Source organism: Suncus etruscus, chromosome 4 (genome assembly GCF_024139225.1).
Source record: "Suncus etruscus isolate mSunEtr1 chromosome 4, mSunEtr1.pri.cur, whole genome shotgun sequence".
In the NCBI taxonomy this organism is placed as follows: domain Eukaryota; kingdom Metazoa; phylum Chordata; class Mammalia; order Eulipotyphla; family Soricidae; genus Suncus; species Suncus etruscus.
This window is the reverse complement of record NC_064851.1, coordinates 99206880-99232044: the sequence shown is the minus strand read 5'-3', so window position 1 is coordinate 99232044 and position 25165 is coordinate 99206880. Positions and strand designations below refer to the sequence as shown.

The following is a 25165-nucleotide window of genomic DNA, read 5'->3' as shown; positions in this document are numbered from 1 at the left end:
TACAGAGGGCCATTTGCGGCCCGCGGGCCACAAGTTTGAGACCCCTAGTTCCTGCAATTTGAAGAGGATAAAGAGACAGCAATAATGAAAACATAAAGCTAAAATGAATTTCTATATTTTCTTGTTGATTACGTTTTTAATAATAACTATTGAAAGTATTGAATATTTGAAAAATATCCATGGAGAAAATTTACTGACAAAGTTAATTTTTCTTTTGTGACCTATTTTATGTTTACATATGATTAATAGATTGATTTTGAGATGTGAGAAGAATAGTAGCATTAACATTTTTAAGAATTATTATAGTATTTTCATTTACTTCGCTGCTTTTCCTGGATCTCACACTTGAGTTATTTGGGACTAAAAATGAGAATTTTTCTCTCATGCCTTATTCATAATTATCATTTACCTTCATTTTAAATTTGTTTATTAATAATTGTGTTTTTGTGTAGTGAAAGGGAAGGTGGAAATCTCTTTTTGCAAGAGCCAGAGCAATTACTGTGATTCTTTGATGGGTAGGTTTTTCATTTGCTTTCTTATTTAATAAGGACACAATCATCTCTGTGCTGAGTTACCACATATTTTTATTCATTGGTAGCCAAATTAGTGATTATTTTTCTTATCAGTGTTTTACAGGAAGATTGATTTGCTCCAGTTCCAGGTTAGAAGTTAAATAAATTATTGTAGAGTTTTCAAATTTTTATATATGATTAAAATTAAAATATATAATTACTGAAAGGCAGTTATCTTGAGTTTGACAATTAGGGCTATTATATTTAGAGTAAAAGTTGTAAATTTATTGTATTTTATTATTAACAAGTAAATTCAAATAGTTAAGTATTTGATTTATGTTATATTTTTCATAACTTTGTATGTTGTTAGGGTTTTATTTATTCAGGCTACTTACTAAAATTGCAGTTTTGCTTTAGTAATCTGGGTTTTGTTATGCTAATTGTAACTTTTTAAAATATATGTAATAACCAAATCAGTGATTCTATTTAGAATTATTGGCTTAGAGATAATTGGCAATGAACGTAAAGCCATCTGTCCAAAATCATCATTAGATTAAAATATCCTTTAGGCTACTAAATACTATAATACTATAAAATACTATATTATATATATAAAATATTATAATACTATAAAGTATTATAAAATATTTTATATTTTGTGAGTTATTTAATGAGTAGTGTTACATAATACTGTATTTGCTTTGGGAAGGTCGCACACCAATCTGTGTTTAGGGCTTAGACTTGACTCAGGGTTCACTCCTTGCATGATCATGTTACCTAATGAGGTGCTAGGTATCAAACTTAGATCAGCTGTGTGCAAACAAGTACTTTACACACTGTACTATCTCTCTTGCCCCCTGTTTTCAGGATTTTATATTTTAAGGCCATGCTTGGCAATACTTGGGGTGGGTACTTCTTTAGGAATTACTTTTTATTTGACTGTGCTTAGAGGACTATCTGGGATCCCAGGAATTGAACCTGGGTTGGCTGAATGCAGAACAGATACCCTGCTTACTGCCCACACTACTATCTCCTCAGCTCAATTTATATTCTTACTTTTTATTTGTTTTTGTTTTTTTAATTTCATTATTTTGATTAGGTCACACCTAGTGATGCTTATGGGTTTGTTACTCTTGGGGAACAATATGTGATGCTAGATATCTGATCTGGCTCAGCTGCATGCAAGCAAACGTCCTACCATTGTACTATTGCTCTGGTCCCTGTTTTTGTATTTATAATTGGGTAGTTTATTTGCAATTTAGGAATATAAGTGCATAATTGCAAACATTGTAGCTTAATTTCACATTTTCATGATTATGTTGAATCACTTGAATATTATTAACAAGATTTTTTTTATCAAGTTTTTGTTTTATTTTTCAAATTCTTATAAATATGTTTTCAAACCACATGCTAATATATATGTATGTACTTGTATGCTTATAGAATCTTTAGTTTATCTGTGAATATAATTCCTCAGGCTACTATTTTGCAAGGCAAAATCTTAAGGATTTAGATTAAATTTTTTGAGTAAATTACAAACTGTTTACTCATTTTGTTTGGGGAATTTGTTTTGCTTCCAGCTCACATTTAAAGATTACAAAAATGTAGGAACTGTTGAGATTTATCTAAAAGTTTATTTTCAAATAATGGAGTTTACTAGTTGAACTTTAATTTTCAAATATTAGTACGCTTCTATTTTTCCTGTATTTTCTTTTTAAAATTAATATCTTTATTTAAGCACTATGATTATAAACATGTTGTAGTTGGGTTTCAGTTATAAAAAAGAACACCCTCCTTCACCAGTGCAATATTCCCATCACCAGTGCTTCTCATCTCTCTCCTCCCCTAGCCCCTTCCTGATTTTGAGAGTCATTCTATTTTTCTATGCTATAAACTATATATAGAAAGTTTACTAAAAACAACATTTTACATAAAGTGTTACACAATAGAGGCATATATATATATAAAGGGCCATTTCTCATTTTTTGTTTATCTTCCTTTACTTCCTTTAGTGCTTAACATACTTGCCATTTGTATCTTAAATTCAGTATATGAAAAATATTACACAAATTTAACATGGGTTTCAAAGTATAGGTTTAAAGTGATATTATCTCAGGTTACTAAAGATGACTGAGTTCATGGGATTGGCCACTAAGATGACTGGAAGCATCAGTAATACCCTTTCATCTCTTTCTTTCATGCTTTTCTGATTATGACTTACAGAAACATTTTTGAAACAAGTGTGTACTGTGATGATAATAGGTAAATAACACATTACCTGAAATATATATTCTCTTAAATGTAACTTAAAGAATAGAGTGGGTATTAAATGGAAAGATTCCAACCACTTTTCTTTGTCATTATAAGTGAGTGCTTCTATTTTGAGGAATAGATGTATGTAATTTTAATGGCACCATGGCTTAAACATTTCGGTCCGTTATCTCAGAGCATTTGGTATAACAGCCAGCGCTGTATTTCACATCTTCTTGGTAACAAGATGTATTTGTGAGAAGGGATACAAAGCAAATAATATGTACTCATTTTTGCATGGTGATTAGCACATGCATCATTTCTGTGGCCTCATAATGTTTTGAAGAGGAATCCTGGACAGTGTTGCAAAATAAATTGTGAAGTAAAATGAATTGTAAAACATTCATACTTCTCCTGAAGCTGAGCTTTACATCATAACTTAATTATTTGTGTTCAGATGTGGAATTTTCTCTCAGTGATTCAATTAGCTGATATTTATTGCTTCCTGACCTCTCTAATAACTTTGCAGGATGTTAGGGTGTGAAGTGATATAGGGTATTCTCACTAGCAAAATAACTTTTGTATTTGACATTCAAAACACACAGATAATTTAAAATAAAAAATGGACAATACCATGCGAAGTTGCTACTGTTCCCTTCACACCGACCTTTTGCCTCCCTCTTTCTTACTGCTGCTTCATTATGGAAGAGAAATAAGAAAGCATTATCTTATTAATAGTCATAAGCCACAAATCCTATTAGTTCATATAAAGTATGTGTTAACTATTAGAAAAGATTTTGTATAGCATGTTTATTAAACACATGAACACATTTTTGTGTATGCATGTTTCTTTGCACTAGTATGTATTTGGTTTATTAAATAATACATAAAAACTTTGATTACAATTACATTTAAGCATTTGAGCATGTGATGATGTGAGCCCATATTAGTTGCTTCAGATATGTACGTCTTACATATAAAGTATAGACAGTTGTTTTCTATTTAGAGACCTACCTTTGTCATTCTACAATCAGGATACTTATTTTTTTCCTGTTCCCCCGTTACTTTCCGTGCTTTGTATTTTCTATCTATCGAACTTTAGTTTCTCTATAAAAATATTGTCTCACTATCTACAAGGGAATGACAAAAATGTAAGGACCACAAAAATAATAAACAACATCAAATCATCTCCTTGAATATAAGGGGTGATTGCAAAGAGAGGAAGAAAGATTGTGGAAAGTTTGCTTGCCTATATCCTTCCTATACTGTGAGCCTTAATTTGATGTTTTATAATATTTTAACACATATCACTATTTCCTAGAAAATTTAAGAAAGAAGTCTGAGATCATTTACCTGGGACTTGAGAATTGAGTATGATGCCTATGGCTAAATGATGAGAGGAGGCATGCCATGGGCACCCCTCCCCCATTTAGTACATTTTATTTCCTTGGCCAGGTATTTTGTTTTCATGGAGAATATCTTCAGTGAATGTGTAGGTGATGGCATAAGAAATATACTCATGTTGGTACTAAGATCAGTATATAGTTGTAGATTTGCTTTCAGCAAAATATTTATATAAATTGGTTCTTTTCGGGGGGCCCTTTTGGTGAGATTTTTTTTACTGTTGGAAATCAGAGTAGTGGCCTAGAACATGGCTTACAGGCCTGGTGACATGCTTTGTATGGGAGCTTCTAGTTTGTAAGCTCTGAACTTCACCATGAATTTACCCTCCCACCCCACAACTTGGAAAAAAATTATGAATTTTTCCTATGCATTCCTTGAAACATTTGAAGAGTATATTTGCTTGTGTTTATGCATGTCTGTGTGATGTACACCCATAGTTTTTGTCATGTAAGTTGTTTTATCTTTTTTTGTAGATAGAGCCTTGTCCTCTTAAAGAAAATGAATTCTGTAAATCACTTAACTTTGAAATTATAGAGCTAAGATTTCAACCAAGCTTAATAAGACACAGGTATTTTTCTCTTAATGATATGCTTATAAAAATAGACACACTTGTGATCTGTTCTGATCATTTTAAATAAATTTGGGAAAAATTAGAACTTTGCTCTTGTGTATTTTGTTAATAGGCCAGAAATAAATACAACATTGTTTTGCATACTTCATGTAATGTTTTTGGACTAGGCATTTTTACTTTTTTTTTATTCTGCAAGGAATTTTTGAGGACTCTTTATTGGGTTATTCTAGAAACCTGCATAAGAAATATTTTTGTGTGATATAAGATATAATTTTATTGATATTGTGTGATATCATATTTAGTTTTATTCTATATATACATACCAGGCAACCCTGCATTGCTTTCATTAATGGTAATAAATAATAGGTAGTAATGAAGTCTACAATCCAAGATAAGCAAAGATCAATAGATTGACAGTGGACCCCATGTGTCGTCCTTTCCCCCTTTTTGGCCACTCCCAGTAACACTCATGGTTACTCTTAGCATTGTGCACAGAAATTACTCCTGGCAAGCTTGGGGGACCATATGGGATGCCAGGCATTGAACTCAGGTACCTTGCATGTAAGGTAAATGCCCTATCAGCTGTTCTTTCACTCCGGCTTCTTTTTCTGCTTTTAAAAGGAATATTTCTGAATTTTTATCTGTGTAAATAATGGCTATGTGGGTGGTTAGTCTTTTATAAAAAAAATAAGAACATTTCTTTTGATAGAGAGGTTTTTTTTTTTTTTTCAATGAAAATTTACTAGAACTTACTTAGAATGCTTAAATTTAATGATGCTTTTGAGTTGTCTACTTTGAATTTATAATACTATTTTCCTTTGGGGTTGCCATTTTGATTTTATTCAAAGTTTGGGATTTTTGCTTTGTTCTGAAAGTTCATTTATAGTATTTTATTCTACAAGCCAGCTCAAAGTTATTCAAGTAAGATTGTGTTGGGATAGAGGCCCAGAATCATAAAAGGTTTTTTTTTCCCTTGATGTAACTACATTTTTGATATAGTTAAATTCATTTTCCAATATTGAGATAAATAACAAGCAGATATTTTTATATCTTTTTAGTTACAACTTGTAGGCAGTCAGAACTGTCTTCATTCTCAATTTTATGTGTTGATTTTTTTGGTTTTAAACAAGGTTGATAGGCACTTATGAAAATCTTGGTCTTAGTAAGTGGGTTACTTTCATTTGCTCATAACTCATTATATAATTTATATGACCTTCTTAGATCTTTTACTGCACACATAGTGTAGGTGATATCTTGAGTTAATTACCCAAATATTATATTTGGTGAAATATTATAGAGGAAAAATAACATTTCCCCTGATGTGTATGAATACAAATATGATGATAAAATCTAGATTAGCTGGAGAGAGAGCACAGCAGTAGGGCATTTGCCTTGTGCACAGTAGATTCAGGATGGTGGTGGTTCGAATCCTGGCATCCCAAATGATTCCCCCACTTATGCCTGCCAGGAGTGCTTTCTGAGCGCAGAGCCAGGAGTAAACCCTCAGTGCCACCTGGTGTAACACAAAAACCAAAGAGGGGAAAAAACCCCTAGTTTATAACTTATATTTTCCTGCCAACTAAGGCCTATCTTGACTTTCCTTGTTGAGCCTCAAATTAGTTGCAGAACTTACTGGACCCAGTTGGTAAATGAATACTTATTTATTTATTTATTTATTTATTTATTTATTTATTTATTTATTTATTTATTTTTGGTGAAAGGAAATACAGCCTTTCAAACAAGCTTTAAATTTTAAAGTGGCATAATACATTGATAAAGTTGTAAGTATAAATATGTATATTTATTTATAATACAAATTAATTTAAAGTAATACTAAATTAATAAAATTATAATTTTTAAGGAAGATGGTGCATCATTCTTGAAATTATTTTTTTCAAAGTTGCCTTTACTTTGAAAATTAAAGAAAGTGACAGATTTTTCTCAAACAACTTACTTAGCTTATATAACTTAGACATACTTTATTCATATATCCTTTTCTACTTGTATTCTTACACTACAAATCTGTATTGTAAATGATAAACTTTTCTTTGAGATTGAGTTTTATCATGAAGTTTGATAGGGCATTGCTTATCTTCTTGACCTGTAGACATTGTTTATGATTTCTATAAAAGTTTCCTCACTTAAATATTTTTGAGTCTTGATCTAATATCTATGTATTTAAGATGATCTAAATTCTAGTATTTAAACTGTGAGTTATGACTCTGGATTTAAACGAATATGGAAGTTCTGAGATTTCTTTTAATATAAATTAACGACATTGGTAGTTTAAATTATAGAGCTACTTTTATAGCTTGCTCTTGTGTAAAAATTCTCTGGCGAAGAGAGTCCCCTAATGGAGCAAATTTATGAAGTTAATTTGTAATTGATTGAGAAATTTGGCGGCTATATTTACTCATTATTGCAAACTATGTATACTGGCTGATATTCTCTAAGAATTTTCTTTTAATTAATCAACTATGGTTACAAAGTTATTGATAGTTGGAATTTTGGAATTTAATATTTTGACAACAATCTCATCAACTGCTTCAACACCCTCTATATTATCTGTACCCCCACCTCCCTGTCACCTTGATAGGCTCATTTTCAAAGTTTATAGAGTCCAACTTTGAATGTATAGCTAGAATATTTTCCCACACTCTCTGTATAATCAATGAACTTCACCCGTTTTTCAGTAATTTCTCCTCTTTTTCTTTCTTATTCCCTTCAGTTCTTTCCTTCTGTGTCCTTCTTTTTATAATTTGGGATTAAATCTGACTAGGCATTCTTCCTCTTATTAATTACATTTTTTGTTTATTTTTTGTTGTTTTTGGCACGTGTGTGTGTGCGTGAGTGTGTGTGTGTGTTTCTGTGTGTGTGTGTGTGTGTGTTTTGTTTGTTTTTTCATTTTGGGTCACACCCGGTAGCACTCAAGGGTTACTCTTCGCACTCTGTGCTCAGAAATCACTCCTTGCAGGCTCCAGGGACCATGTGGGATGCCAGGATTCCAACCAATGACCTTCTGCATGAAAGGCAAACTCCTTATCTCCATGCTATCTCTGTGGCCCCTGTTTGTTTGTTTTGTTTTGGGGTCACACCCTGCAGCACTCAGGGTTACTCCTGCCTCTACACTCAGAAATCCCCCTTAGCCTGGCAGGCTTGGGGGACTATATGTGTTACCTGGATTTGAACCACCATCCTTCTGCATGCAAGGCAAATGCTCCACCTCCATGCTCTCTCCAGCCTCTACATTACATTTCTTTGTCCTGTTATTCGGTGTATCACAAATAAATGAGATCATCTTGGGTTTGTATTTGGCATACTTTAAAAATAATATGTAGTACAGTTTCTCTAAATTTAGGTTTTAAATCAAGAGCCTAATTAATAACAATAACTAATTAGAACAAAAATTTAATATTGTTTAGAAGTGTTAAATTTTTGTTTTGCACTTCATCATTGCACTTCATTATTAATTTATCTTTAAAGTTGTGTTTCTTAACATTTTTGTGGCATCTGCTCCTAGTCTTATACCTTGGGGAGTGTCTTCCATTTAAGCTGTTTTCACCTGTGGCCCTTGAAACATTATGTGGAACCACTGGTACCATCTGGACCCTGGATGAGAAACACTGATTGAAAGTTTGAAATATCAGAAGTTTGGGATATGGGTTAACAATCATGATCAAAGGGGAATGATGAGGATTAAATATTGCTGAATCTACAAATGATATTTGATCATTGAAAATTGATTAAAAATTGATTAAATTAAAAAATGATATGTAAAATATAAAAAATGAGTGCATAATGTTAATATGTGCTAAAACACTCCTGTGAAAGATATGTAAGACATTATGGAAAAAAATATGTTTTTAATCAGAAACTTTCTTTGACTTACATGTATTATTATTATATCAATTATATGTTATGTTATGTCACTATTCTGTTATGTTAGCTTATGTTAATCAATTTTGTCTCTCGAATAAATTCTTACAATAAAAAATGGATTAGTAAAATAAAAAAATCAACTACAAATGTGTTTATTATAATGGTGCTTAAATAAATATATTATTAAAAAATTTAACCACAACAAAAGTCAAAAATTAAAATAAATTTTGAGTGATTAACATAAAAAATGAGTGCATATTGATTTTTACAATAAAAACTATATTTGCAAGTTTTATCCCAATCACATAATCACAACTTATTATATTGAATAAGCATTGACTTATACTTTTCTGATTGCTTGCATTTGTGTGAATACAGTTTCTTGAATAAATATCTGGATGTTTGCCTGTGAGAGTTTAAGTTAACACTGAACACTGGGAGAAAGTTTTTCTTGATAGAGTCAGCACTGCACACATGTTTAAGAAACTTTGAATAAGGGATTTAGTCAAAGATTTTTATATCCATCGGGATTTAATAGAGTGTGCTTTCTTGCACATTTAAAGGTTTTTATAGTTAAAAATAATGTTTATTTAGTTACTATGTCCTCAATAGAGGATCCCATAAAGAAACCCGACGATAAAATTGGTGTTTGAAGGAAATATTTAATAACAGAAAATCTTTAAACTCTGATGGTTATGCTTCCATTATAACATACAGTTTTATCTAAAGTTTATATCGATGAAATCTTGGCTGTTTATATTGACTTGATGATGAACCTTGAAGCTATTTCTACTTAGACAAAATGAGTTACTATACAGGAAATTCTTGCACATGAGAAATCTGTCTTCACTGTAGGCCATCTGGAAAAAAAATATTTGCTTATTTAAGAATTTTGTTTCCCAGACTTTTGCATCTTCCTTTTTTCTTACTTCCTTTCTAGTTTGATCTCTCCTACCACTACACTTCTATCTGGTTTGGTTTTAGAGAAGAGTTGGTAATAATTTTAACCTAAAAAGTTTATCCCAGATATCCTAGCCACCTATAAAATGGTGAAAACAACTCTTTTATAATGTCTTGCCTATGTGACCATTTTTATCAGTAAAAAAAAAATCAGAAACTTTGTTAATGTGTTAGTTCCCCTTCTGAAACCTTTGAGCTTAACAACCCCCAAGCTCTTCTTAAATTCCTATCTGTATGAATTTCATCATGCAGCATATGGCATTGTGGCTGGTCTACCATTATCAGTTTGCTTGTTAGTGTCTTGTTTATTTATTTGTTTTTATTTCTCAGGTATAGGTGAAAATTTTTTGTGATCTTTTCTATTTCAGAAAGCAATTTTGGCACATACTACTGTGGAGAGGATAATTACAAAGGTGTTTCAATCACAATTAGCTTCAATTTTGCCTCTCCAGATACAGATGTTCCTTGTCATTTCTGTCAGTTACCACTTCTCCACAACACATGGTCATTTAAATGGGATGCTGATCAGGATGAATAATATCACACTGAGAAAAGAATGTTGGTTTAATGTTTAAAAAAGATCAAGAGATGGGGCTAGAGCAGTGCTTCTCAATTATTTTCTGTCATGCCCCACCACCCCAGGAAGAAGAAAGCATTTTTCGCGCCCCACTCCCGCGGGACTCTAAATAGTATCTTTGTTAAAAATTTTTTTTAACCTGCAAAACAAAAATATATAAAATAATTTGAGCTGATTTTTTAATTAGAGGTGATGTCTGGATTAATGGCTACCATGAGCACGTTTTGCAATGCAGAGCTTTTCGAAGCAGGGTTTGAAGCAGGACACAGCAACTCTCAGCTCCAGAGACATACAGAGACATAAACACGGGGCTTAGCTTGTTATGACAGTGTTTGCTGAGGTCAAATGCGCCCCCCTTTATGGAGCCTCACGCCCTCCCTAGGGGGCGCGACTCACTATTTGAGAAGCACTGGGCTAGAGAAATAGTACAGTGGTTAGTGTTTCTTCCTTGGCCCCTCTCTACTCTTGGGCTTCAGGAGCATTTTCTGAGTTAGTCTTTAATTACGTTTTTTTTTTTTCTCTAAATGATTACATTAGTCTACTGTCTTAAAGCAAAGATCTTGAGCTTGTTTCAAGTCAGCCCCTGAAGAGGTTGACTGATGGAGGGATGGAGGATGAGGTCTTTCCCCTCCAGCTCCAAGCATGCGTCTGCCACCCTGTCCAGCCGATGGTTCTGAGGTGGAACGGCGGGTAAACAGCTCGCAGACAGTCAGGCTTGTGGAAATATTAGCTTTATTCAGTGGACAAGACTGAAGTCCAAAGCCTCAGCATAAGTTCCAGCCAAAAGTCTCCCTTGCCTTCCACAGACCTTGTTTTTATCCCCCAGAATCAGGTACCACCCAATGGTGGGGTCATATAGCACCCAATGGTGGAAGCAGAATCAGGTACCAACCTAGGGTGGGGGTAGAATGCCAGGTCACACCCTAGGGTAGGGCACAATCACTGATCAGGGTAGGGTCAGTAACATAATAATCCCCTAAAATATTTACATACACAACAGAGCTAAACTATCCATGGATTGATTTTTGTCTATTATACACAGACTATTTAATGGCATTACGAATAAGTCAGTATGTAAGCACACATGGGAGCTACATGTTCTGGAAACCTGTGTGTTCTTCACTTTTATATATCATACATCAATTCTTTCTTACTTTTACTTGTCTTGTACTTCATATCATTTTTGTTACCAACTACCACAAAAAATGCAGTTTTTCTCTAGTAGACTGACAAAAAGTTCTTAATTTTTCTCATCAGCTTTGCTCAGTATTATATTATTATATATGCACTACAATGTTGCCAGAATGATTTCCTAAAATTGCAAATCTGATTTAGGTAAGTGACCCCTGGATCCAATAAACCTTTCTGTCATTGCCTAGAAGACTTTAATCTGTTTCCTTCATGCATCTTCATCCGTATCCCTCAAACTTATTTTCTCCTGTGGTAAATCATCAATCTCTCTTATAAATCAAGCAAGTACTACAAAAGTAGTTCCTGCTATCTTCCTTTTCTTCAGCTCGTATCTCTCATTCTCCAGATCAGTGCTCCATCCTCACTTTTTGGGAAAATGCTGAAACCTTTGAAATGAGGACATAACTTTCTACAATATAATCTTAACAATCAACTTTTATATTATTATCATAGCATTTTTTTCTTAATGTCCTTGTTGATGTTTTTTATCATCTGTGAAGATACTTCATTCATGTGGAAGAAGTACCATGATACATGCATTTTTGTTTTTTTGTTTTTTTTTTGTTTGTTTGTTTGGATTTTGGGCCACACCCTATGGTGCTCAGGGGTTATGCCTGCTCTGTGTTCAGAAATTACTTCTGAAAGTCTTGGATGCTCTTCTGGGATGTTGGGGATCGAACCTGGATCAGTAGTGTACAAGGCAAACACTCTACCTGCTGTGCTATTTCTCTAGCCCCTCCATCTAGTTTTAAAATATTACAATATATTTAGTTTGTAAATGTATTCTGTAAACTATATTCACTCAATAAGAAGTATTACAAACACTAGATACAATTTTAATATTAAGTTTAGATTATGAATATGTTGAATATGTTATATCTGAATATCATTCTTTATTATACTATTTAGCAATTTACATATTCACTATCTTTTCTTAGCTGTTTGAAAAAATTAAGTTGATATATTGTTTTATAACACTTCTATTAATATTATAGTCTCTATCACCATTTTGACTAATTGGACATCTATAATGTATAAGTCCCTGTATAGAAGTTATGATCAGTGACAATATCCTTAAGAAGTTTGCTCTAAATATTGGAGAGATAATACAATGGGCAGAGCACTTGCCTTTTAAATGGCCACACTGGCTTCCAATTCCAGCACTCCATATGGTTCTACAAGCATTGCCATAGAAATTCAAGGAGAAGATGGGAATTGAACTCTTTATTCAAAATAAGAAAATACAAATTTAAGCAGAAAGAGAACATGACTCTTCTAATAAAAATGTTTATTCTTTGATGGTTTTTTAGGAATCAAACTAGTGGTGATTTTGAGTCTTAGAAGGAATGGCTTGGCTGTGGTGTGTTGGCTTGCAGTTAGTTTATGGCTTCAACCAATAGAAATTTATTGTGTCTACAAGAGTCAGTCAGATCAATATAGCAATCATTACTAGCTCATGGTGTTTAATAGTTTAGTCTCACTAGTGTGACCATTAAAAACCAATTACTTTGTTAATTTTGTAGTCATTTAAACAGTTATTGGAAAAAAAATGTTGAAATTTTATATTTTATATTTTATATCTGATGTCACTGAAATAATTGAACATATATTTCTATAGTAGCTTGAAAGGCACAGTAGAAAAATCTGGGAAATCACTAATAGTTCCCCCTTCCATAAAAGACATTGGCCCTTTGGCTGGAGATGGGGAAACACCTGCATTTTATTGTTGGTCATAATTTCCACTGTTACTTGTTTGGGCTACAATTTTCTATTTTCGTTTTGACTGTACATCCCAGAGGGAAGTTTATGGAGTTAGTGTGGGAACAAAAATGCTACAGTTTCTCAGTGTTTGTGTTCATCCAATTGAGCCTTAAATTAACATTTATGAAAACATTATAGTTCCTAGTTGCTCAGAGTGCACAAAGGAACACTCAATAGAGATTTTTTTTCCTATCATGCAGTATTTCTGGTTATGTTTCAAAGGAATGTTTTGGTGGGAGAATATCCTTAGGTCATTGTATTTACTTACTAAGAGGAAGTTGAATTAATTAGAAGCCAGCAGCCAGAGAAATATTTGCATACTGTTCTTTCCTGTCTATAGACAAATGTGACGTTTCACAATTGACAAGGTGTATTTTGGTGATAAAAAAATAATAACAGCTGGGTTCATAGTGTTGAGATGGAATACTCTCTTCTGAAAATAATGATATGACTCAGTATAATACTCAGCTCAATATTAGGCACAAAGAATTCTATAAGTACTTAACTAAAATTAATGTAAGCTTAGGAAATTTTTATTAGTCTCAGATTCGGCCCTACTTGACAGCATGCCGAGCTTACACCTACCTCTTCATTCAGAAATTGCTCCTGGCTTGGGGGCCATATGGGATGCTGGGGATTGAACCCGCATCTGTCCTGAGTCAGCCTTGTGCAAGGCAAGTGCCCTCCCATTGTGCTACCACTCTGGCCCCATCATTTTTAGAATATTTTTGTAGAATATATGCCGTTTCTTCTATTAAGAAGTTTGACTCTAGAATGTTAATCATTTTGCAAGTAAAAGCAAAATCTTAACAGTTTTGTTTATTTATTATTATTTTTGTTTATTGTTGTATTTATTAAAATTTTTGTTTATTTAATGTCATATCAATTCTCATTAGCCCTTTTATACATTAGGTCACTAGTTTTTTTGACCATATTAGGATAGTCAGAATTTTTTTTTCTTAAAAAAAATATCTCATTTTTTTCTAGCACCCGATATTATTTCTTCCTCTTTAGGAAGCAGTTGTATCTTCTTGATATCATCTCTAACTTGGATATATTTTTCATTTTCTATCCCCAGTTTCTCATTTTTTCTAATATTTTATATTCATTATTTTGCCATATAAAGCATTTACTGCTTTGGAAGGTAGACAGACATATATTTAGGTAAGACTTTATAAATAAATAAATAAATAAAAACTGGGTGTTTTTACTTTGATAGTTCCCATTTCTATAATCCCCACACTAATCCTCTGGAATAGCACTTTCATTATTATCTAAGACGTTTATCTTTTCTGGACCTCACATTTTCATCAGTGAAACGGTAGAGTGGAGATGAATGGTTGGTGTTAGCTAGAGCCAGGCTGCAGCAGACAGGTCTCTCAATTTAGAGCCTGTGTTTTTAAAACCCCCCCCCCTTTTTTTTTTGATAAGATGCTTTGACTTGATTGAATGTAGATTATACATTATTTCTTCCTTTTGAATCATACATGATGTGTTTTCTATTATAATTAGGAATTATAGGGTCCTTAGTGGTTACATAAAGAAGGCAACAACTTCTTGGTTGTCAGTTGAATTGCTCCTGTATCCTGGATTACTCTGGATTTGAGAAATTCAGTCAGAATTTATGCTTAGCCTGTTTTCCAACTACTATTGCTATTTGCTTAGTCAAGAGTAATTTTCTTGCTATTAATTTTGAGTTAAAATAAAGCCCAGTTCTTTTAGTAAAATGGAACTTTTATGCATTCACACATCCTATGAATACTGACTATACTGTTTTGATTTAGAAATATGCCTTATACAGAAATAGAGAAGCATTAAATACTCCTTCTTTACTGACCCTAAGTTGTGATCTTCCATTATTGACAGAGTTAACATATTCTAGATAACAGGCTCCAATTATTAATATGATACTTAGTCTTTAGACAGTTTCCAGATACTGCAGATTGTATTACCTTCTCTTACTTTTTTTCTATGCTCTCCCAACGTTATTTCCTATTTTTTTTAATTAAATTAAAATTAAATTAAAAATTCCTTACTGAGGACTACCAGATCTAGACTCATAGGGAGGATGAGTGGCTGAGCTGTAAGAGTGTGTGGAGGTAATCAACTCAAAACTTTACACCAACTAGGATGTGCACTAATTTGCACTATTTCCCTTCTTTCCAAAGGGAGAGCCTTGGGTTTTTTTAATGGTAGGTGATCAGAGGCTGGGGAGATGCCTCAGTTATAAAATGGGAGCTTTGCATGGGAGGAGCCGTGGATTCAATTCCTTGCAATTTCATGGTTGTTGTGTAGGGTTGGGAGTGATTCAGTAGCAGCAGACAGAAATAGCCCACTTGACCTCTGAGTGGGCCCTGTATCTGATAAAAAGGCAAGAGATTGTTACAAAATTGACTCTAGGAAAATGGTTCTCTTGCCTTTTTGCTTCTAATTTTTTTCCAGTTCTCTTTGAAAATAAGTAATATTTTTAATAATGAACACTCGTTTTACCTATTGTATACCTTTAGTTTTGTTTATAAGGGATAAGAATACCTTTTAGGAATTCCTTTTAGGAAGTGTGGAGTGGTGTGTTGAGGGAGTGGGAGAAATTTTCACTAATCATATGAGGAAAAATTAGGTGTGCGTAGTGGTAAAGAATCTTAAACTTGCTTTGAAAAATTAAAAGATGCCAAAATAATTAATGCCATTACCTTAAGTATAAAGGTAGTGACATTAGAATTGTTCAGATTAATATTAGAACAAAGATAATTTGTCCCAACAATAATTTGACCTAAATGGTAATTTTAGTTCTCAACATTCTTTCTACCTTGAGATCATGTTGTTTGGTTCTTAAATTGAGTGGGCATTAAAGTGTATTACTATTACTATTCGGTGTATTTGCCTTTTATTTTTCTTTCCACATCCACATTTCTTTGGCATGACCTTTGCTTTGTTAGAAAAAAGCTCATTCAGTGATAAGGACTGTTAGTACAGTGTGGTGCTTTGATAGCCCTTAACTGAACGTTAGCACAAAAATGTGCCCCCAACTTTAAGTAGGATAAAAATCTTAGCCTTTGAACTATGTCTGGACTTAAATTATTGGCTCTCTTGGATCTGGGCTTTTTGGCCTTCAAATCATATATGCCAGTTTCTTTAAATAAAGTGGTTTGTGTCCTCGAAGACCCTGGTAATGGGCTTTTATAGCTATGAAAATGTTTTTCTATCATCTTCTTTCCCTTTCCAGACACATCTGGATAAAGATTTGTTTTGTAATGTACACTTCTTTTACACAGTGATTTGGACTTGGCATAAATAAAAACTCTGATAATGCTCTCATTAGAAGAATAAAGTAAATTATGTATACTGGTTTGGATTTACTCTTAGGGTTCCTGGTTTGTAGGTTAGGAATCACTCCTATGTGTCAGGGGTATAATCTAGATCTTTTGCATTCAGACTCATGTGCTTAGCCCATTGATTTATCTCTTTAGTCCCTAAACATGTATTTGAAATTTAGTTTTCCACATATTTCCAGCAACCATTGTGAGAGATGGTTTTGAAATGTATGTTTGGATTTTTACAATGCTTAAATATTGCAAGATGTGACTCACTGAAAAGCTATTTGTTGATTTTTAAGGGAGTAAAAAAGCTTTTGAGATATTTGAGTACTGTTTCTCTAATAGAACATTTCTTCTACACAGTAATGACACTGACAAAGATATTAAAGAGTTTAATTTGCATCAAAGGTTTCTGTCTGGAAACAGTAAAATATATTCCAGTTTATTTTATTATTATTGTAGTTAAAACGTTTTCTGATTATTTCATATGTAACTAAAGTTGCGACTACTTCATATATAGTGTCTCAGAGCTAGTTTTTATCCCTTTAACCATTTAGCTTGCCAACTAATAGTGAGTATTGAACTTTTGCTATATATACAATGGACTAGTTAGATTCTGAGGAACTTACCATCATTACCTTAAAGGCCAAAATTCAAAATTCATTATCTGCTCAGTGTCTTATTGGTATTGGAGTAGAACTCTTTACGCTTTCTTCATTCATCACACACACTCACATGTTCATTTAATCATTGATAAAGTCAGCAGTGTTAAACCTTTCTGTACTGGGAACATTTTGGTCAGGCTAAATTTTGAGGCTTCTAATTGGTTGAATTGTGATTTTATTTTCTACCTTACAGCTACTCATACTGCATAACTGGCTGCTCTCCAGAGATGGTTCTAATGCATGGCAAGACACTGTCATGACACATGTTGTCCCTTTGCTTTGTATAATGTAACGTAAGAATTTTGGGTAGAATCATGGACTCTTTGTCAGTACTAGGCAAATAAATGGAAGTTTTACTAACTTAGTTAAGAGGGAAAACTTCACTGAATTTTTGAGTAAGAACTGACTAGAAAATAGTAGTTTAGTAGTTTTAGGATGACATGAGGAACCCACTTTTTTATTCGTTATTTTCTTTGTAGTTAATCCTATTTTTATATTGAATTAATGGTAGTACAATAATGTAAATTTAATTTGTTTTTGAGCCATAGACAGCTATGTTCAGGGATCACTCCTGGTGTTGCAGTGGCTGGGGAGAATCAAACATTTAGTCAGCCTTGTGCAAGGCAAACATCTAACATACAATTATTACTCTGACGTTTATCTGTATACTATTTTAAAGCATATGCTTGAAATATATTGCCGGTACGTCTAACTAAGTTGCTTGAATACCATTTATCTTAATGACTGCAGAATTATTCATCAAACTTACTTAACTTTAGAAATTGTCTTTTATTGAACACTTAAAATACTTTTGTTTTTCACAGTTTGAAACATTATAATGATGGGATGGGATACTTTTATATTTTTCTTCATAAGCTTTAAATATAACTTTATGAGATGCCATACAGCTCTAAAATTTCCAATATTTTGGTGTCCAAAGAGATATATCTTAAAGTGCTAGATCAAAGACTTTACATGTGGGATACTCAGGTCAGTCTTAGTTCAGTCTTACATGTTTCCTGAGTACCACTAGATTTGTTCGCCAAACAACCAAAAGGCTCAACAAGATCAAACAGAAACAAGTCATATCCTTTAAAATTATATGTTATATAGATCTTAGCACATACTTATGCTAAGTTAACATGTAAATTATAGCTAAAGAATTTCTGGTCTTAAATATCTAGATTTGGAATCTTAGTAGACTATATGGTTATGTAACTCTATCTATATTTACATACATGCTATTTTAGAGGTTACTAGTTCTTGTTATGGACTGAAAGGTGACATGATTTTCATATGTCTACATATATATACTCCTTAGTATAAAGTAATAGAATTGTGAATTCCCTTTACTTGCTGCTGTAAAAAATATTTAAGCATTAAAATTACATTAAATGAAAGATAACTATTTTTTGTGACAAGTTTAAAAACTAATATTTGAGGTAGCTAATTGTAGCTAAATTGAACTGCGCTGTGGTTAAAAATTTTGAATTGGTTAGTTGGTAGCAGGACAATAGTTAAAATTCTTAGTTTATTATCTGAAGATGGAAGGAAGTACAAGTATTCAGTGTCCTGAATAAAACAGGTTGCCAGTTATTCTAGTTAACTGTAAAAGGAATTTTTAGAAGATAGCAAGAATAGTGCACTGTTTTCTGGGGTGATTGAGGGGAATCTTGTGTCAAATAGGCAGCTAACTATGGGACCTACTGGGTAAATTGCCACTCTGTTGTCATTTGGAGAAGGATTTAGATGGCTGTTTCATGCAAGACTCTTTCATGCAAGTATGTGCTTTCTGGTACTTTGTGCTATATGCATTTTATTCCAATTCACTTAGAAATGTAGCAGAAGATAATTGAAAATAAAACCATTCAGCAGACATTTTATAGAAATGTAATATCAGCACTAGGAGATTATCCAACTGACATTGAAAGTCCTTGATGCTGAAATCATTTGGACTGATTTTATGACTTTCACATTTCTAATGATAAAATTTGTATTTTTAAAAATTAATGCATATTTCTCTTCATTTTCCCATTATAAAATATTATAACTTAAAAGTACAATTAACTGAATAATTGCTAAATGGCCCTACTGCTAAATATTTACTATATAATTAAAATATGATACAAAGCACTTTTTATGTTAAGGATCATTTTGTAATGGGAAAAGCTATTTGAAAGTTTGTAAGTTACTTAGAAAGTATGATTTTAAAATTGACAATCAAAAGGTATGAATGAAGAAGACATAATAAAAATGGTTAAAAGGGGGCTGGAGGGATAGCACAATGGGCATGTTTTGCACATAGTCAACCCAGGACCCACCTGGGTTTGATACCTGGCATCCCATATGGCCCCCCACTCTTGCCAGGATCAGAAGTATAGTGCCAGGAATAACCCAAGAGCTGCCAGGGTGTGGCCTCAGTCTCCCATCCCCCTAGTAGTTTAAATCAGCTATTGCCATAATAAGGTCGCTGAATTAAACTTTTGAAGCAGAGGAGAAATTGGTCATAAGGAAAGAAATTGAGGTCTATGGATACCCAGTAATGTAACCAAGATCTCACCAGGTCATAATAATAACTGGAATTAGTCTACTCTTTTACTGAGGATCTGAAAAAAACATCTTGATAAATCAACCATGGACTTCATAATGGAAGTATCACAAGAATAGAAACAGGATGTTTCTATAAATTAGGTTGAGATCCAGGATGTCCTGTTTTAAAATAACAATTTTTCCAAAAATATACATGAGTCCAATATTAGCATTCAATTTTTGATAATCAGAAAAATGGTTAAGAATAATTCCAGGTTACAAGCGGAAAGAATAGGGAAAAATGAATTAAAAAAGTAATGTCAGTAGTTGTCATTATAGTATTTTTTATGGGCTTGGTCTAATAACTTATAGTGTTGTCATATGAAATCCTCATAAAAATTCTGAGCTATGACAATCAGATTTGAAATTTTGATTTCTGTGTATTTGAATTCCTTTTATCTGCATTGAATTTTAACTTGTGTGGGGGAGATTAATTGAACCAATGAGTTTTTAGTATGTTATAATTGAAGATTATAGCTTATTGAAGGGGAGACCCCAGCCTCCATTAATTTTATAAAAATTTGGTTAAAATATTCATCTGTGGGACTGGAAAGATATTTCATAAGGCTGGTGCATGTGCCTTGCATGCACTGGGCTCTGGGTTTGATTCTTGACACTTGTGACTAATCTATACTACACTAATTGTGGACCTAGTAATTCTTGGCACTGTTTGGGAGCTCACATTTTCTTAAAAGCTGTATCTTAGGGAAAACTATTACAATAAAACTTGTATTATTTTTTACGTGTATTAAATAGGTGTATTTATAGTCAGAGGAATGGATAAAACTGGCTGTCTTTATGGAGTGACAGTCCATGGTCTAATAAATAAAAATAGCTTATTAATATTGGGTTAGAACCATATTTTGTATTAGGTGTATGACTTTTTCCTCCAGTGCTGATTGTGTTTCTTTCTTCCCTCTGCTCCTCCCTGCTATGCTCCTCCCTTCCTCTTTCCTCCTCGACCCTCCTCTTCGCACTTCCCCTCCATTTCTGAGCCACAAGTGTTCTGGCTCCTATATTTTCCCTCAAAGATAATTAACCATTGGAAAATTGTGTTTCATTAAAACGTAGTGGCTTTGGATCGTGATTTTCAAAAGAAGTTACTTACAGACTGAGAATAGCATGGGCATAATTGTAAAATAGGGTGTGCATAAATGATACCTACTGATCTGGCAGTTTATTCTAATTAGGTGAAGGTGCTATTTCTTCTTCTCAGTTCCAAAAAAAACCTCTTCCTTTTAAGCTGAGCCCTTATATTCAATTTCAAACTATCCCTATTTCCTAAATAAATCTCAGTATGCTTAGTACACTGAAAAGGTCGCAACTTCTACTGAAGTGAATGCCCTTTCAAGGCAGATTCCTGACACTGAACATTAAGATCCCCAAAATCACTGTTATGAGCAGTTCAGGTTTGCATGATCAGAGATTGGGCCTATATCCCCTCAGCACCTGCAACCCCACTCTATACTCGGACCGCATCTCATTCAAGAAAAGGTCACACAAATTTGATAATTGATGACTTTCAGAATGTGATAGCGAAAATTATTCTAGTGATCATTTTTAACCTATCTCTCTGCAAAAGAATTATGGAAAGCAAAAAGCATATGAGCCAAACCCATCAATTATTATCTTTGTTTCTGTTTCATATTAAAAGACCTCTGCTAATAATGCTTGGCTTTTCTTAGAGTGGAACAGAAGAGAGTGGAACAGAAGTTTGAACCTGCTTTTCTGTCCATTAAATAACGTACAGTTCATGCTTTAGTGATCTAATTTTTGAAGTATTAGTAAACTGCTGCTGTAAAATTAAATGAATTAATACATACTATGTTTTTCTATAGTTTGCCTACTTATTTTCTAACTTTCTGTGTCTCATTTCTAGAAATCATAGTCCTTATTAATTAAATATAATACTTAGAATGTGTTGGTAGCATTTTTTTTTTTGTCTTTGTATGCATATTTTGCTCAGAACTTTATTTAGCTTTCTTGTTCAATGTCATTTCAGGTTCCTATATGATAGTGGACTCTTCAGATCATGACCCTGGAGAAAAAGCAAGACTTCAGCTACCTACAATGAAAGAAAATGACACTCACTGTATTGATTTCAGTTATTTATTATATAGCCAGAAAGGGTCGAATCCTGGCACTTTGAACATATTAGTCAGAGTGAATAAAGGACCGCTTGCCAATCCAATTTGGAATGTGACTGGATTCACCGGTAGAGAATGGCTTCGGGCTGAGCTAGCAGTCAGCACCTTTTGGCCCAATGAGTATCAGGTAATCATCTTTCCTGTTTTGTGCTTTGATGTCATTGATTTCCCCATATTACTACTCCCCGTGTAGAATTTTAAGGTAATATTAATTCCTAGAAATGAGAAATTATCCTGTAAGTCCTTCCCCACTCTTACACCTGAAGGATTTTTTTTTTTTTTTTTTGCCTTTTTGGGCCACATCTGGTGACACTCAGGGGTTACTCCTGGCAATGCGCTCAGAAGTTGCTCCTGGCTTAGGGGACCATATGGGACTCTGAGGGATGGAACCATGGTCTGTCCTAGATTAATACCTGCAAAGCAAACACCCTACTGCTTCTGCCACTGCTCCAGCCCCACCTAAGGGAATTTTTAAACAATTAGCATGAAGTACTTAAAAGTACAGAAATGTTTCTAATTGTTGAGAGAAGTAATTTTTGATACAAAACTTGTTTTAAGTAAAGAGGTCCTTATTGACCAAAAGAGAGAGAGATACTAATCTTTTCAGGAAGAAATCCTTATTTTGAGTTGAGTACCATAATATTTAGATTAGATGGCTTACTGGTTTCTTGAAGAGAATAAATGGAAAATGAACACAAATAAGGTTTCATTGAAACATCTAAGAATGAAACCTTTTCTATAGTAATTTTAATTTTTATCAGTTACAAGAAACATTACAAATAAACAGGCATAAATTTTTTCTTACATATCTTTGTTTTCTGAAAGTATATCACTTAATTGTGATTAAACAAGATGATGAAAAATGTTGATATATACGTATGCTTTATGTGACTGAGTATATATGTTTTAACACAATTTGTTCCTTTAGCAGAGTGTTTATAGAGTTATTCAATAATACTAACCAGGAGTTTCAGAGTCTGGTAACACAAAGTTGCATTTTGTGAAAAGTAGATATTGTATGCTCCTTGAGATTTAAAATTGTAAAAGATTTATTATAGCAGAGGTAGAGCCTATTAGGATTACGTGTGTGTGTGTGTGTGTGTGTGTGTGTGTGTATTTGTTTTTGTTTTTGTTTTTTGATTTCTTGGCCACACCCAGTGAAGCTCAGGAGCTACTCCTGGCTATGTGTGCAGAAATCATTCCTGGCTTGGGGGATCGAACCTTGGTCCATCCTATGTCAGACTCATGCAAGGTAAAAGCCCTACCACTGCGCCACCACTCAGCTCCCAACATTTACGTAAAATTTATTTAATTTTGATCAGTGGAAAATTCTAAGCCAATAAAAATTTTATTTCTGTTTTTTTGTTTTTTTTTTTTTTTTGAAAATGAACTATTCGTTCAAGGTAGACTTTTCCTTGTCCTAAGAAAAGAGACAGTAATGTATTGCATTAATTGCTTTGTCTTGGGCAGAATTTTCCATTCTATTAAAAGCCTCTTGTTTCATAGGTATGCATTTACAGGTATGCAATTCAGGATGTGTTAAGTGAGATTTCAATGTATTTTGTTGGGAATTACTTGATTCTATTAGTCCTGAACAGTAGAATGCTTATCATCAGTCTGGAAAAGGCAGGATGTACCCCATTCATGATTTACCAGCTTAGTGAGAACTACATATATGTGAGGTTGGTGAGGAAAAGCATATGAAACGAACACTTGTGTGCTGGAAGCAAGATGAGTGGGCTCATTTCTAATAGCAGTGTGTTGATGATACCTTTGCAGAATCATTCTTTTATGGAAGTGTCATTAAACAAACTTCACCAGAATGTGGGATTGTGGCTCATATAACATTGGAAAGAAAAAATAAAACTTGTTGAGATTTAACAAAACTGTTTATACATCTAGCCTTCTTAAAGGAAAGCTAAAGGCAAATCATAAAGCTAGCAAAGTAAGGGTCCAGTGATAGCACAGTGGCAGGGAATTTGCTTTACATGTGTCCAATCCTGGATGGACCTCAGTTCGATTCCTGGCATCCCATTATGGTCTCCGAGCCTGAGTGCAGAGCCAGGAGTAACCTCTAGTGCTGTTGGATGTATCCCCAAAACCAAAAGAAAAAAAAAACTAGCAAAATAATTAAATATATGGATTTTCAAATGATACTGGTTGAATCTTTTACTTTACTACCTGTAAAGGTATACCATTAAAAAGGAACCAAATTGTTTGTTTTATTTTTGGGAAAGATGGAGACAAAAACAAAGCATTAAGGTCATTTTTGTTAATTTCAGAAAAAAATATATTCCTGTTACCATAGTTTTACTCCATAGTAATTATGTTGTATGTGCGTACCTGCCTGCATGCATCCGTGCGTGTGCATGCGTGTACATTTCTTTTTCCCCAATTTTTGCAACAGAAAATTTTGGCAATTTCTATCTTTTATCAAATATTATTTTTAACTGCTGAAGTTATTGCTAATTGCAAATTTCAGGAAAGCTACATAAGCAACACAGAAATATACAATGGTCAGGGCACTTCCAAGGAGTTTATGTATAATTAATTTAGACAAGATATTACTAAATAACAACAATATAAGGAAATATACAGTCCTTAAAATGAGAAAATTGTCATTGGCAACATTAACAGTGTTGAGTTATCAGACTCATTAAGTTAAATATTCCATTAATATTCTCATCTAATAATCAGATATAATTTTACTCACTGATACTCATTACTTGCAGCACAGATTTCTGTAGAGTGTTTTTGTGTTTTGTTTTGTTTTGTTTTGTTTTGTTTTGTGGCCACATCCTTTGTGGAGATGTTCAGGGTTTCTCTTGACTCAGAATATGGGTGTGTGCCCTGGGTAATTGGCTGTTGTTGTAGTTGTTGTTGTTGGTGATGGTGGTATTGATATTGCTTGCCATGGGTGGAATCTGAGCCGCTTGTACAAATAGCTCTTTCAGCTATGTTCCTAGCCCTTATAATAATAATTTTAGCTCTGAGTTATAGTATCTGGAATTGTATTGATACTTCTTTCTTCATTCTCATTTTCCTTGATGGTGCTTCTTGAATTTCATACATTTTGTTTCTTTTTAGGTGGACTATGCAAAAAGTGCCTATGCTAGTTATATTTTGACCAATGAGATTTGTAAATATTTTCAGGGAAAATTATTACTAAATATAAGCAAATCGCACTTAGTTGCATTTAAAATTTGATCATTTTAGGTTATAGATCATTTCTTTCTTTGCTTCTATCTTTTTTCTTATTCTGCAAATTTAACAATCAATGACAGCAAGTAACAGCATATTTTTATTCATGTCCTTAGTGCTCAATAAATTCTTATTGATGGTTTT

At 33.2% G+C, this 25165-nt stretch overlaps 1 protein-coding gene across 4 annotated transcripts in view; it reads left to right on the top strand.

Moving 5' to 3' along the window:
- The window catches only part of PTPRK (protein tyrosine phosphatase receptor type K), a 559851-nt gene that overhangs the window by 197558 nt on the left and 337128 nt on the right, over positions 1–25165 (top strand). For all 4 annotated transcript variants that reach the window (XM_049771094.1, XM_049771093.1, XM_049771092.1 and 1 more), the window contains exon 3: positions 21676–21947. In XM_049771094.1, coding sequence (XP_049627051.1) covers positions 21676–21947 — 272 coding nt within the window. The remainder of the gene's footprint in view (positions 1–21675; positions 21948–25165) is intronic.